A 15,639-nucleotide genomic window follows, 5' to 3' on the forward strand; every position below is an offset into this window, starting at 1 on the left:
CAAAATAGCTTCTTTGGTCATAGGGAAGGCCCCCACAAAGTTTGAGTCAAATAAAAAAATACAAAAAATAAAAATGGTCGAAATCGGCCGATTTCGTAGAGAGTTGCTCTAATGTTTCATTTTTAGAATGGTTTTATGAAAAGTTGTTTCAAGTAAAAATTTTAAAATCAGTTTAATTAAAAAATTAAAACTTGCTGACATCTGTAGACAAAAACAAAGGATAAATTCTCATATGTTTGCCAGGTTCAGGATTCAGACTTGATAAAAACGCTTTTTAGAATCTGTTATTGGATGCCAAAGTTCTTATACGCCAACGTTGGGTGCCTGATGGAATGATATTCTCAAGAAACTATTTTTTTACATTTTGCTAACTCACTTTAAACCTCAGTTAAATACTTGAACATCTTTTTTTGCATAAACTTCTATACTGGGTCAAAAGTTTGCAGTTGAAGCAAGCACACACCTCATCAGAAGTTAATATTAATGTAGCAGTAATTAAATTTAATAGCATATAATTTAATTCAAAAATTACCATCCAAACGGCAAATCCACGCACGTCAATTTTGAGAAACCAAAGCACGCGGAATTGACCTGAGAAGCTGACGGGAGAGTGTAAGTGAGAGACCGCGGGAGAATGAAAGGAAGGATAAGAAATTGTAAGATGAGACCAAAAGTGTGCCCACCAGCATCAGATTATCGTGGTGAGAGCAGCAGATGTGCGATCTGATCACGCACGCATACATCTTAGAAAACTCACGTGATCTTTTGTAAAGTTATTTTACAGACTTTTTTGTAAGAAACAGTTATTTTGTAAGCTTTACCTAAAAAAAAACGAAATAAAAAAATCTAAAAACGGTATTGACCAACTCAAAAATCTATTTTGACAGTCTGGAAATCCGTACAAGATGAACCTTATTTTGGGATCAATTTTCGCCAATCTGCTCATTTTTTTCGAACTCTCCTCCTCACGCGTGTATGCAAAATGTCTGAATCATCTATACGCACCAACGGCAACGGCGACGATCGATTTGAAAGCAAATTGCCGAGTCATCGAGCGCGCCACGAGGGGTCACCACATGGCCACCTTTTGGCAGGTCGGTCAAAACCAGAGCGGATAATGCCAAGTTATTGGAAGCGTTTTTTGTTGCTGTAATTTTTGCGATACTTCTTCTCCATTGAGTGCGTGAGAAGTAAAAAGGTACGCATGACGTGGGGTTCGCCAGTGGAGCTATTTTTGGAATGGAATTTAAGTGAGAAAAACCGTTGTGTAATAGAAGATGTAGAAGTTACTTTTTTTTAAATCTCATTGTTTTATTTAATGAAAATCTGAACATATTAGGAATTTCATGAAGTACTCTCTTATGTAGTAGTTTAAAATTCTAATGACATAAACTCATCAAACGAACTCACCATCCAATGATTGAAGCATAACTGAACCAGAAGCGACCCATTACCGCCAATTAATCGCAAATCAATCAATCAATCATTTTCGCGAACGTGGTGGTGACCACCTTCTGTCAGCAAACCCGCCACCGGTAAACCTCTTCTTGTACTCGTAGTCGACAATCGCAATCCAATTCTCCACGCGGTGGAATTATCGCCGCGACCATACTGCTGCCCGCTTACTGCCAACACTCTCCCCGGGTTGGAGATCGACCAGCGATCAATCAATCAAGCCAATACCATAAACAATACAGCAACAAACACCACCGCGGGAAGTGATTTTATAATAATAAATTGGCTCGATGGGGTTGATTCGCGCAAGCGGTTTGCAACAAAAAACAAGTCATGCATGGGCAGCGGCACAGACAACTCGGTTTGCTTCGGTCAGCGTGCATTTTTGAAATGTAAACAAAGGGCTGTCAAAACGTCTACTTGTCTGTGACAGAAAGTATGCGGATTTTTGGTCACCACTCACGCTGGAAGCACTTGACACAGATCTTGACCTGCACCAACTGTCAGTAGTGTGGACGCTTAGTCGACTAAATCTACCCACGTTGAAAAGCTAGACAGAAGGTCGACATTCGTGTGTCCTTGATCGCAGTGGGCGCGAACGTGCCACCGCTCATGTAACTGAACCGTCGAGTGCCGGAATAACAGCTGATGCAACGGGGGCCTGCTGCGACTGCACTTTTTGTCGACTCAACTCGACAGGTATTACGAGCTGTTTCGCGATTTCGCGAAATGTAGTGGAGAATCCGCAGGGGCAAAGTCGACGTGCAATGCGATAAGGGTTTTGTGAGGAATGCACGAGGGGGTAAATCTGGACACTCGGTTTGATAAGCCACTTGGGAGTGATAAGCTGCCATTGATGATTTGAGCGTTAGAAGCGTTAGTGAGATTTTCAATGAACTTGACGTGCACTGAAAGCGGCAAAATGACAGTCAAAGCCGCGGGAACTTTCCAGATTTGATCAGCGAACTTTTCTCACCAACAAAAGTGAGAAGTGAACACGATGAAGAAAATCTCACGTTAACTCTCAAAAAATCATAGATGAGCAAACAATATTTCATGAATTTTTTTTGTTCTTTTCTTTAGCATTTCCAATTTTGAGTGATTTTACAGTGTAACAAACATAGTTGTCGTCAAAAAGTGACACTTTATGCACACTCAACCCACGGTGGTTGGTCGCTTTTTCGTTTGACACTTTTTTAGTTTGTACCTCTGCCAGGGCTTGCGAAATATCGACTTTTTTGGTGATAGCTGACAGAACACTCCAATCGTCTTCACCACGACAACCTGATTTTTACATTCTACCTTCGTTCGTTTCACACACAAAGGAATGAGTGCTACGCAAAGTCACTCACACAATCAGTGACTTCCCTCCAGGAGAAAAATCGCTTGGAGAGCGTTCGTTTGACATTCTACAGAGATTCCGATCATCTCTCCAATGATAGCAATCATATGACTCCTGTCACCACGCAGCATACATTAGGAAGAGAGAGACAAAAACGAGAGAAAGAGAAAGAGCACGTTGTCTCGTTCGGGCGGCTGCTTGAGCTTGAGGCATTTTTCGTTCGTTTCGTCTTCGTGTTTACGTTCACTGACCGTCGCCAAGCAACGACGGTCATGATAGGCGTTGTGTGTCAGCGATCAAATATCGTTTTGGAAAATGATCGCTGACAGAATGTTCTATCGAATATCGAGCAGTCCCATTCAGTGATAGATACTTTTTCAAGCACTGACCTCTGCACAGTGGGCAAAAACGGGTGAAAAAACGGATCTTTTGATGCCGTCAGTTTCTGCCTGTCAAAAGTATCATTTTTAATGTAAAAAATTACGAGGAATCGATTGGAGGTACTCTCATTAGCGGCAAATGACGGGAAGTGGTCCATTTTACCCCATTTTGCCTTTTTTTGGGTGTTTTTCTCGAATATCTTCAACTGCCGTAGTTTGCCGCACTTCTAAAGTATCTTATTTTATGTAAAAAATCACGAGAAATCGATTGGTGACACTCTCAATGGCGGCAAATGACGGCAAGGGCCCATTTTGCCCCATTTACCCCTTATTTATGTGTTTTTCATTAATATCTTGAATTACTGTATTATCCTACAGCTTTAAAGTATGTTATTTTACGTAGAAAATCGCGAGGAATCGATTTGTGACATTTTCTTTAGCGGCAAATGACAGCAAGGGCCCATTTTGCCCCAGTTACCCCATTTAATGTGTTTTTCGTCAATATATTTAATTGCCGCTGTTTTTACAATTTGAAAGTATACCTTTTTATGTAAAAATCACGAGAAATCGATTGGTGACACTCTCATTGGTGGCAAATGACGGCAAGGGCCCATTTTGCCCCATTTAACCCCTTTTAATGTGTTTTTCGTAAATATCTTGAAATTGCATTATTTCCTACAGTTTCAACGTATATTATTTTATGTAGAAAATCACGAGGAATCGATTGGTGGTGTTCTCATAAGCGGAAAACGACGGCAAATGCTCGTTTTGCCCCATTTACCCCATTTTATGTATTTTCTTTAATATCTTGAATTGCCGTGGTTTTCCAAAGTTAAAAAAGTTATTTTATATAAAAAATCGCGTGGAATCGATTGGAAACACACTAACTTACGGCAAATGGCGACAAGAGCCTATTTTGCCCATTTCATTTGTTTTTATTCAATATATTAAACGTGTCGTGTTTTCCTATACAGTTTACAAGAATGTTACTGTACAATGCACAGTACGTTCAAGATATTCACGAAAAACATCTCAAGAAGGAGTAAATGGGGCAATATGGGCACTTGTCACCATTTGCCGTAAGTTAGAGTGTCACCAATCGATTTTTCGTGATTTTTACATAAAAAGGTATAAAAATGTATTTTTGAAAAACGGAAAATTTGAAGGTTTGATTAATGAAAAATTTGATGATTTGAATATCTGCATATTTGAAGATTTAAAGATTTAAAGATTTAGAGATTTAATAAAATTAAGATTCGGAGATTTGAAGATTTGAGGACTTGTCTGCCTGTGTGGATCAATCGGACCGCGCACTGGACTCACAATCCAGAGGTCGCCGGTTCGAATCCCGAGGCAGACGCAAAAATTCTAAGTGTTATTATAGGTATTCGGTGCCCTCTCCCCGTGCCATACCTTCACACTTAGGAGACCCGGGAGGCGGAGTCTTGTCGCAAAAAGAACGATACACGCCTGTGGATCCGTTGACGAAACCGCAAGGTTTAAGAGGGCCACATTATAAGGTGTTACGTCGATTCCGTTTTTAGGACTTAAAGACTCAAGATTCCAAGACTTAAAAACTCAAAAATTCAAAGATCAGAAAAATCTCATTGTGGCAACACTGTCACGAAGAAATCAAACTTCGTTCCGTCACGACAATATCTCTCCGGCAATTGATTCCGTGTCCAACATCCGAGAGTCCAATCGCTTGGAAGCCGTTAATCGGAGCAATTAAGAGGGCGACTAATGAAATTGATTTCGGAAATAACTGCAACACGGCTCGAATCACGAACCGTATTTCGAGGGCCATTTGAATGCAAATCGTAATCAAGTCCGAATTGAAATCGCATCATTTTGGACCGGGGAGAAAAGGGAGAAATTAAGGTAAGATGCGCGCGCGCGGGTGGTCGACATTAAGGGGGACCCACAACTCGGTCAGGTGGTCGATCTCACGGTTTTCCATGCCCTTAATGATGATACAATGAGTGATGGCGGTAGTTCGGGCTTTTCACACCCGAAAAAAACGACGCTGGGTTCGCAGTAATTTACATAATAAATTGTAGTCCATTACTTATGTCCGCGCAATGGTGCAATTATCCGGAAGACTTCGGGTTGATGTGACTGTCAAATTGATTGATCACCACGAATCGCGATGAACCGGTTTTCGATTGTCACTGGACGCGGATGAGTTATCACTCGATTGGTGGTGCATCTTTGAACTGAAGCGAGTTGAAAGATCTTATCACGATTTCGCACCTTATATGGACCAAGTTGGTCACGGTGAAGATCGCTACCGCGGGGACCAATTTGCAACTGGTTGCATATCTTGGGATCGAAGATCACGAGTTGCGTCCGATTTTTTGAGGTTGTCATATTTGTTGACCATCTGACAAACGATGATATTGATCTGAACTATATCAGATCTATGCAAGTGACAGTAACCAGTAAAAAATAATGTTTATCTTGTTATCGGACCGACATTAACTACAAATTACTCGACGTAGCTTCTTTTTTACAAAAGGGTACACGATGACACTAAAAGACTTTTCATATGTAGAAAAGTGTCAATTTAGTTTGACAGTTCTGACAACAATCGATTTAACGTCCAAGTCGCCAAGTCAAATCGCGAACGCTTGTTTACTAGTTCTAGCCTTTACAAACGTCAACATCACACTCTAACCTTTATCTTTCTTCTCATTGCAGCGATCCTCCAGCGGACGACCGTGGCCGCCGGTCAGATCCGGATCCAGGGCGTCGCGACCTGTTTGTTTCTGTGCATGGACACCTGCGGGACGGTTTACGGTTCGGTGAGTTCTCAAATCAAACGCGCGCGGCTCTCATTATCATATAAAACCGATCGACCTAAAGCGCGTTATTAGTCCTGGTTGGAACGGGCGTTCTTCCGAACTCGTAAAACTCCGGCGCCGGTATTGAACCCTTAAAGGGGTTTTTCGAAGGTTCAAACAAGGAGCATCTTCTTTTGTCGTGCTCGCAGGGGAGAGAAAAGGCTTATCTTTGATCTAAATATTTGATCTGACCTTTTCGATGGCAGCGGTGGCGGCGCCACCGCCAGAACGTCCAAATATTTGAGGATTTCGATTTCTCATCGACGAGATTCTCTACCAAAAAGGGGGAAACAAACAAGGACTAATTTACGGCGCTTCCAACGTCGGATAATGCGCACCGACTAATTAAAAACATTGGAAATCAATAAAACTCGGTCCGTGTCCGTGTTTGGAGCGGGAAGAACCCCCGGGGACATTCCACGACTTGGATTTTTTGTCCGTTGAACACGTCGCGTGGACCACTGGAGAGGAAAAATCTTGGAAGTCAAACCAAACAAGATGAATTTCAGTTGAAAGTGCGACAGAAAGGATCGAAAAAAAAACAAGGATTCTTTTCACAGCTTTTTCTTCGCCAGTGTCTTTGAAGTGTGTGATTCTGGGTAATTGATATAGACTGTTTGGACCGAAGCATACAGTGTCGGTAAACAGCTTCTTGCAGAGGAGAAAAAAAGGGACAGGGTTTCCATTTGGGAAATTGAAACTGCGAGGGCGTTGACCCGAGCCAGTATAAAAGATTGAGATTATTTTGGTTTTCAGTTAGATTTTAGATCTCTTTTAGTTTAATAGAAAACACTTTAAAAGAAAACACTTTTATAAAATAAAATTTTAGAACAACAGAAATGAACTTTTAAATATGAGAATTGAGTGATATGGAAATTATAGAGAAGTGAGACAAGAGACAAGAGACAAGAGACAAGAGACAAGAGACAAGAGACAAGAGACAAGAGAAAACCGGAAAGAAAGAAGTGAGAAATGTAATTTGAAAATAGAATAGAGAAAAAATATAAATATTTTACAGTAATACTGTGACTTTGATAGTCGGGACTTTGATAGGTTTGCGATTTTTCCGCAAAATGAAGAGTACAATTAAAATACGCATGGAATGGTTTAGAAACATACTGACCGTGGTAGAGAAGTGTTCAAAGTACCTCAAGAAGAAGTTTTCATAAAATTTTGAAAATTTTAAATAGTTGGTTAACTATAGTTAAGAAAATGTTGATGAAAGTCATTATTTTAAACTTCTCAAAGTGTCTTGATTTTCTCAATGAACATGATTTATAATCGGAAAACGCAATGCATTTTCGGATTCTTTGGAAAAATATCCACTGGGAGAAGGTTAAATATGTTTGTAAATAATAAATAATATGTGTTTTTAAACACAATTAGAAATTTTTTCTAAATTTATATGCATCTTCAGTTGAACAAATTTCATGTAAAATGTGAAAACTTGTGATTCGTGCTTCGAATTCAGTATAAAATGCAATATAAATCGATAATTTTATAAACCAAACTAGTTTTAACAATTTTTAGGTAAAATTCCGACTTTTTAACAATTTTACCTAAAATTCATATGTTTTTTGTTTAAAAGCTTATAAACTTAGTTAACTAAATATAACCATTGATTTTTTTTTTCTTAAAAACTTTATCAGCAACTTTAGTGATGGTACATTTAACGTACAAAAAAAAGTTTGAACATCTTAAATATGTTTTGAACAAGAAAAACTATGACTATCAAAGTCACCCAGGAATTAAAATTTAATTTAATTTAATTAATTAAAAAATTTTTAACGTAACTTTTTTTCTAAACACCATTGAAAAAACTTTTTTTCCAAAATAGTGAATGGACTTTGTGTGGCCTACCCCAGTACATGTTTTAAAAATGATAATCTTGAGAAAAACCTTACCTTTTGGAAAATATTCTAAAAACAAATTAAAACCTAACAAAGTCACCCCGGTTTACGGTAATTGAGAAATGAGAAATGAGAAATGAGAAATGAGAAATGAGAAATGAGAAATGAGAAATGAGAAATGAGATATGAGAAATGAGATATGAGAAATGAGAAATGAGAAATGAGAAATGAGATATGAGAAATGAGAAATGAGAAATGAGAAATGAGAAATGAGAAATGAAAAATGAGAAATGAGAAATGAGAAATGAGAAATGAGAAATGAGAAATGAGAAATGAGAAATGAGAAATGAGAAGTGAGAAATGAGAAATGAGAAGTGAGAAAAGGAAAAGTCTTTAAAATTTGTAATAAAAGTAGTAGATGCGGGTAACCGCATTCAAATAAATTAAGTGAGAATTTCCTCGCTCAAACGCCAAGCCATTTCTCATGAGATAATCGCTCGGAATGCTACACTAATAATCCATAACTTCTGATCAGATAAGTCGAAACCTGTTTCACTCCAGCTAGCTGTCGAACCCGTTTCCCAATCGAACCCCGTGCAGATGACTGATCTTTCGATACCGATGCGTTCAACAGCTCAAGTCTGCGCTACCCGAGCAGTAGTGTAGTGTGTTCAAACCTTGCAAGAGCTTCCCCCTTCCTGTCTTTCGTTCTTCTTTCTTTCTTTCGTTTTTGTCACTCTGGTGTTAATTTGATTGATTAACATTGTTATTAGGTGACACTTTCTACCGCACACACTTGTTCTCCTCTCTTCCCTCAGATTTTTAGTGTTCCTGAGCCTGGGTTTTTATTATGTTGTTCTGCGGTAAGTTTGAGGAGGGGTTTTTTGGTCTTCTTCGGGCAAACACCTTCCCCCAGCTCGGTAACGGTTCGAATGTAATCGATATCACTCATTACGGCGGGACTAATCCGGGAACCACTTCTTGGAATGTTGGAAGTCGCTGGACGTCGCTCTACGACGAGAGTGAAAGCGCTACGCGGTCGCCATGTGCGTTCTCAAGAATCAATCGTTAAACGTGGTGATCTGTTCGCTGATGGTCAGCAGGCATTATTAATCTTCTTGGGAACTGAAGTCTAGTATGGTCCCCGGGACAGTTACTCAATAAATCAAACCCCACTCGGGCAGCTTCTGAGAATTTCTCTATTTTTGTTTGATTTTATCACCTTTGGCTTTATTTTTGGGGCGGATAATGTCTCCAAGAAACGGGGTCACCGTTGGCAGCAATCCGTAAAAGTACCGCCAGCCCCATAACTGCCACGGCTAATTAGCTCCAAATTGGCCGCACCATGTTTAGAGACGGTGACGGCGCTTTTGAAGAGTGGTTTGCAATTTTTTTTTTTGGGAACTTACTGAATCATACGCTTTTTAGCGGAAAAGAAATCAAAGAAATTTTTAGCATCGCCATAAAGCAAATCCGACGACTGTCAACGCAAATTGGAAAGGTTTCTAACTGTTGAACAACTTTTTGACAAAATAAGAATTCGACCAACAGTTGGCAAACTACCCTAAGTTAAGGGGAAACGCAAAATTTTCCCGCGACGCACATTTCTAAGCACGCTAATTGAACGAAGACAAACGAGCTGTGTCTGGATCGAAATGTTTGCTGGAACAGCCCACTGTATTGTGACAGGCAGGTGACAAATGGTGCAGAAAATTTGGTTCCGTAATAAAAAGAGAAATTTGGCAAACGACTAGACTGTCAACAGTTGGTTGTTTTATTTTTTTGCAATTCATTTCACAAATTGTACACTTTTGTTCCGATCTTAGAAAATCATGAACATAAAATGTTCACGGTTACATTTTTGTTCACATTTTTCAAAATCAAAAACGGAAATATTCACGATTGCATATTTGTGAACATTGATAGAAACAAAAACCCCATTCGGAACCTCACAAGATCGTGAACACAGCACAAATTTCACAAAACCGTGAACAAATGTTCACGTTCGCAAGAATCTCTTCAGAACGAAACGTCAAACGACCGCGCGTTCCCCACCACTTGCGCTGTCACTTTGCGCGCACCAATGATTAATTGGCAGGGAAGTGGTCAGCTTAAAGTACCAGCCTGACAGTGATTCAATTGCGTCCAATCGTTCACGGTCGAGTGATAAATGGTTTGTCACATGTGGAAGCGCCACCTCTCCTCACCAGCTCTTCAACGCCGATTTCAGAACTAAAAACTTATCGGAGCCCCTCTTCTGGTTAATTAAACGCATGTTCCAGCGGTCACTCGTGTGGTCACGGGTTTCATGTCTTCAGGTGAACTCAAGAATCCAAAGTATCTCGTTTCTCAAGAACTGTGCGCGTCGCTGACAGGTTGTTTTGCCCAATTTGGGATGACAACATTGCGTTCATTGTGGTTTCTGGTGGAAAGTGCAACGGGAATGCGTTGAAACAGCACGTGGAATTGAGTCGTGAAGTTGGGCGACAGTTGTTGCGAAGGACTTGCTTTTTTTTGTTTAGTAAAATTGAGGAAATAAAAAGAGCGACGTTAAGATGTCATGCTTATTGACGTATGCCATCCAAATTACCGCATGATGCAATTCATCCTGAGATCATGAATAATGCAAGAGGAAAAACAATGTTGTGGGGATCATTGAAACCGAGCAGGATTTGTCGAGTCGATAATCTTGTTCGATGATGCTTCCAAGACCCTTCATAAACTGTCTTTCGTTGAATTGAACTTGATCTTAATCTTTCTTAATGTAATCTTGAACAGAAAAAAAGTGTAATTTTTCACTACTCATTACTCACAACTCACTATTCACTACTCACTGCTCAGTACTCAGTACTCACTGCTCACTGCTTAATTCTCATTTCTCATTTTTTTATTTCTCGTTTCTCATTTCTCATTTCTCATTTATCATTTATCATTTATCATTTATCATTTATCATTTATCATTTATCATTTATCATTTATCATTTATCATTTATCATTTATCATTTATCATTTATCATTTATCATTTATCATTTATCATTTATCATTTATCATTTATCATTTAACATTTATCATTTATCATTTATCATTTATCATTTATCATTTCTAATTTCTAATTTCTTATTTCTCATTTCTCATTTCTCATTTCTCATTTCTCATTTCTCATTTCTCATTTCTCATTTCTCATTTCTCATTTCTTATTCCTCATTTCTCATTTCTCATTTCTCATTTTTAATTTCTCATTTCTCATTTCTCATTTCTCATTTTTCATTTCTCAATTCTCTTTCCCCTTCTTATTTCTCGCTTAACTTTTCAAAAGGTCCTATGAACATAGGAAACTCATGGCACATTGGTGGTTTTTGAAAAGTAAGCTAGATTTCTCATATCTCATCTACATTTACTCACTGCTCACTGCTCACTACTCACTGCTCACTAATCTATACTCACTGCTCGTTTCTTATTTCTCTTTTCTCATTATCTTTTGTCTCATTACTTATTACCCTTTTTCTCATTTCTCACTACTCATTACTCATCGTTCGTCGTTAACATCTCATATGATCCACTATTGTGAAAAAAGGACAAATTTCAAGCAAATTTTAATTTTAGTATCTTTTTCATACCTGAATAGTTGAATATAAAATCATGCCACGAAAGTCACTCAATCCAAACCAGATCTTCTTCCTTCCCCTACAAAAAGGTCGTGGTACGGAATTTACGCCCTGCCGTTGGGCATAAATTCTCCGGGAGGCGGTTGCACCTCAAGTTCAGTTCCAGCCTACCCTCTTCGTTGACCTCAGCGTGGTCATAAATCATTGCTGCGGTGAGAGAACCAGAACTGGAAGAGATTTTTTTGTCTCCCAAAAAACCTTCCTATCCAGTGGAACTGCTGCTTCCGAGTCAAAAGTCCCTACTCTTTTTTTCCCCTGTTGAAAAGGGTTTGTTTTGATCGGATTCTGAGAGGAAAATTAATAAAAAATTAATTAAGTATTCAAACGGAGGTTTTTTCTCTCTCTCTACGATTTGGGATGACGTACACAACACAATAAATTTTGTTTTTTTTTTCTTTAGTTTTAAATGTCTGTGGTGACAAGCGTGAAAGGAGTATTTTTGTGTGAGTCGGCTACACTTGCGGTCTACCGAGTTCATTGACTCGTTTTGTTAATGAAGCGATTGTTTGTTCGATATTTCATGACAAATACATCAACAATTTGTTGAATGGTTTCAATAATAAATGACGCTTTATACCGTTTTTAATTTATTAATAATTTAAAGAATTTTATCTAAATCAGTTGATTCTGACAAACTCAATCAATCTCTGTTAAGGCAACAAAACATTTGGTAGTGTCAGTAAAGTTCGTCGAGATCAGCTTGTTGACACTGTCAACTGTCAAATAATTTCATCTTTCTTACTGATGGTAGCGGAACCTCACCACGATTTCTCAAAAAGAGCATTAATGAGATTTGGTTAAATTCACATTTATTTTTGACAAAGGACTTTGTCTTAAAGCTCTATCTGCGGTGTCAATGCAAAATTTTTCGAAAATGTAGCGTTACCGTCGCATGCCCTCGGCGTGACATTCTTTGTTTGTTGCGTGGATGCCATGCCAACTATTTAAGCTAAAAGTTAGCCTCTGGAGGATTTAGTGTCCATCAGACTTTCATCAAAGACGGACCACATTGGGAATTTTATTGCTCACACACACACGCACACGTTGAAAGAAACAGGTGGTGCACGAACTTGAGAGGAGGTCCAAGATGTTATTGACGGTTGCCAGAACGGTCACCGGAATATCGAAATGATTGGGAACAATTTGGTAGGATATCGGCCACACCCGAAGTGGCCATTGCCCTGAGGGAAGGTTCTACCGGGAGGACATTTACGGAACCGTACAAATTTGGGCAATATGGGTATCAAAATTCATGGTTTTTGATACTGGTGATGAAAATGGCCATTTTGGCAGGATTGGCCACACCCGGAGTGGCCATTGCCCTGAGGGAAGGTTCTACCGGGAGGACATTAACGGAATTATACAAATTGGGGCAATATGGGTATCAAAATTCATGGTTTTTGATCCTGGTAATGAAAATGGCCATTTTGACAGGATTGGCCACACCCGGAGTGGCCATTGCCCTGAGGGAAGGTTCTACCGGGAGGAAATTAACGGAATCATACAAATTGGGGCAATATGGGTATCAAAATTCATGGTTTTTGATACTGGTAATAAAAATTTGAAAATGCCAATTTTGGCAGGATTGGCCACACCCGGAGTGGCCATTGCCCTGAGGGAAGGTTCTACCGGGAGGACATTTACGGAACCGTACAAATTTGGGCAATATGGGTATCAAAATTCATGGTTTTTGATACTGGTGATGAAAATGGCCATTTTGGCAGGATTGGCCACACCCGGAGTGGCCATTGCCCTGAGGGAAGGTTCTACCGGGAGGACATCAACGGAATTATACAAATTGGGGCAATATGGGTATCAAAATTCATGGTTTTTGATCCTGGTAATGAAAATGGCCATTTTGGCAGGATTGGCCACACCCGGAGTGGCCATTGCCCTGAGGGAAGGTTCTACCGGGAGGACATTAACGGAATTATACAAATTGGGGCAATATGGGTATCAAAATTCATGGTTTTTGATCCTGGTAATAAAAATTTGAAAATGCCAATTTTGGCAGGATTGGCCACACCCGGAGTGGCCATTGCCCTGCGGAAGGTTCTACCGGGAGGACATTTACGGAACCATACAAATTTGGGCAATATGGGTATCAAAATTCATGGTTTTTGATACTGGTGATGAAAATGGCCATTTTGGCAGGATTGGCCACACCCGGAGTGGCCATTGCCCTGAGGGAAGGTTCTACCGGGAGGACATTAACGGAATTATACAAATTGGGGCAATATGGGTATCAAAATTCATGGTTTTTGATACCGGTAATAAAAATTTGAAAATGCCAATTTTGGCAGGATTGGCCACACCCGGAGTGGCCATTGCCCTGAGGGAAGGTTCTACCGGGAGGGCATTAACGGAATTATACAAATTGGGGCAATATGGGTATCAAAATTCATGGTTTTTGATACTGGTAATAAAAATTTGAAAATGCCAATTTTGGCAGGATTGACCACACCCGGAGTGGCCATTGCCCTGAGGGAAGGTTCTACCGGGAGGACATTTACGGAACCGTACAAATTTGGGCAATATGGGTATCAAAATTCATGGTTTTTGATACTGGTGATGAAAATGGCCATTTTGGCAGGATTGGCCACACCCGGAGTGGCCATTGCCCTGAGGGAAGGTTCTACCGGGAGGACATTAACGGAATTATACAAATTGGGGCAATATGGGTATCAAAATTCATGGTTTTTGATACTGGTAATAAAAATTTGAAAATGCCAATTTTGGCAGGATTGGCCACACCCGGAGTGGCCATTGCCCTGAGGGAAGGTTCTACCGGAAGGACATTTACGGAACCATACAAATTTGGGCAATATGGGTATCAAAATTCATGGTTTTTGATACAGGTGATGAAAATGGCCATTTCGGCAGGATTGGCCACACCCGGAGTGGCCATTGCCCTGCGGAAGATTCTACCGGGAGGACATTTACGGAACCATACAAACTGGGGCAATATGGGTATCAAAATTCATGGTTTTTGATACTGGTGATGAAAATTGCCATTTTGGCAGGATTGGCCACACCCGGAGTGGCCATTGCCCTGAGGGAAGGTTCTACCGGGAGGACATTAACGGAATTATACAAATTGGGGCAATATGGGTATCAAAATTCATGGTTTTTGATACTGGTAATGAAAATGGCCATTTTGGCAGGATTGGCCACACCCGGAGTGGCCATTGCCCTGAGGGAAGGTTCTGAAGTAGTTCCTACCGGACAACCACTTCGGGTGTGGCCAATCCTGTCAAAATGGCCATTTTCATTACCAGTATCAATAACCATGAATTTTGATACCCATATTGCCCAAATTTGTATGGTTCCGTAAATGTCCTCCCGGTAGAACCTTCCCTCAGGGCAATGTCCACTCCGGGTGTGGCCAATATCCTACCAGTTTGGCCCCAACTCCATTGCCCCAAATCATTCTGGTTTTCGGGTAGCCGTCTCAACAATCTCCATTAGAACAGAATTCCTCCCAAGTTGGTGCACAACCTGTGTCTTTCAATGTGTGCATGTGTGTGTGTGTTTGTGTGTGAGCAATAAAATTACCACCGTCACTAAAATTGTTCAGAGGATATCTGTTAGATTATATAGTTCGCATGAAATGTGGCAACAGTGGTACAAAATTCTCGCGTGACAGTTCCAAGAAAGCAGGAGACGAGGCAAAATTTGCGCCATGTTGCCGCATTTCATGCAAACTTTATAAGCTAACAGATAGCCTCTGAACCATTTTAGTTTTGACTGAAAATCCGTCAGAGACGGATCGACGGTGGTAATTTTATTGCTCACACACAAACACACACACATGCACACATGGAAAGCCACAGTTTGTGCACCAACTTGGGAGGAATTCTGTTCTAACAAAAATTGTTAGAACGGTCACTCGAAAACCAGAGTGATTTGGGGCAATGGAGTTGGGACCAAACTGGTAGGATATTGGCCACACCCGGAGTGGCCATTGCCCTGGAGAAGGTTCTCCTTTATCGAACCATTTGACTTGAGGCAATATGGGTATCAAAATTCATGGTTTTTGATACTGGACATGACATTTTGCAAATGGCATCAAATTCATAACATTTTAATTATAACATTAAACT

General features: G+C 40.0%; 1 protein-coding gene across 3 annotated transcripts in view; it reads left to right on the top strand.

Moving 5' to 3' along the window:
- Positions 1–15,639, top strand: part of LOC120413937 (uncharacterized) — a 159,301-nt gene that overhangs the window by 72,434 nt on the left and 71,228 nt on the right. For all 3 annotated transcript variants that reach the window (XR_005604992.2, XM_039574934.2, XM_039574935.2), the window contains exon 3: positions 5,878–5,981. Coding sequence is in view for 2 of the 3 variants with exons in the window: in XM_039574934.2 (XP_039430868.1) it covers positions 5,878–5,981 (104 nt within the window). In the remaining variant the exon portion in view is untranslated. The remainder of the gene's footprint in view (positions 1–5,877; positions 5,982–15,639) is intronic.

This window comes from Culex pipiens, chromosome 3 (assembly GCF_016801865.2).
Source record: "Culex pipiens pallens isolate TS chromosome 3, TS_CPP_V2, whole genome shotgun sequence".
Lineage (NCBI taxonomy): Eukaryota > Metazoa > Arthropoda > Insecta > Diptera > Culicidae > Culex > Culex pipiens.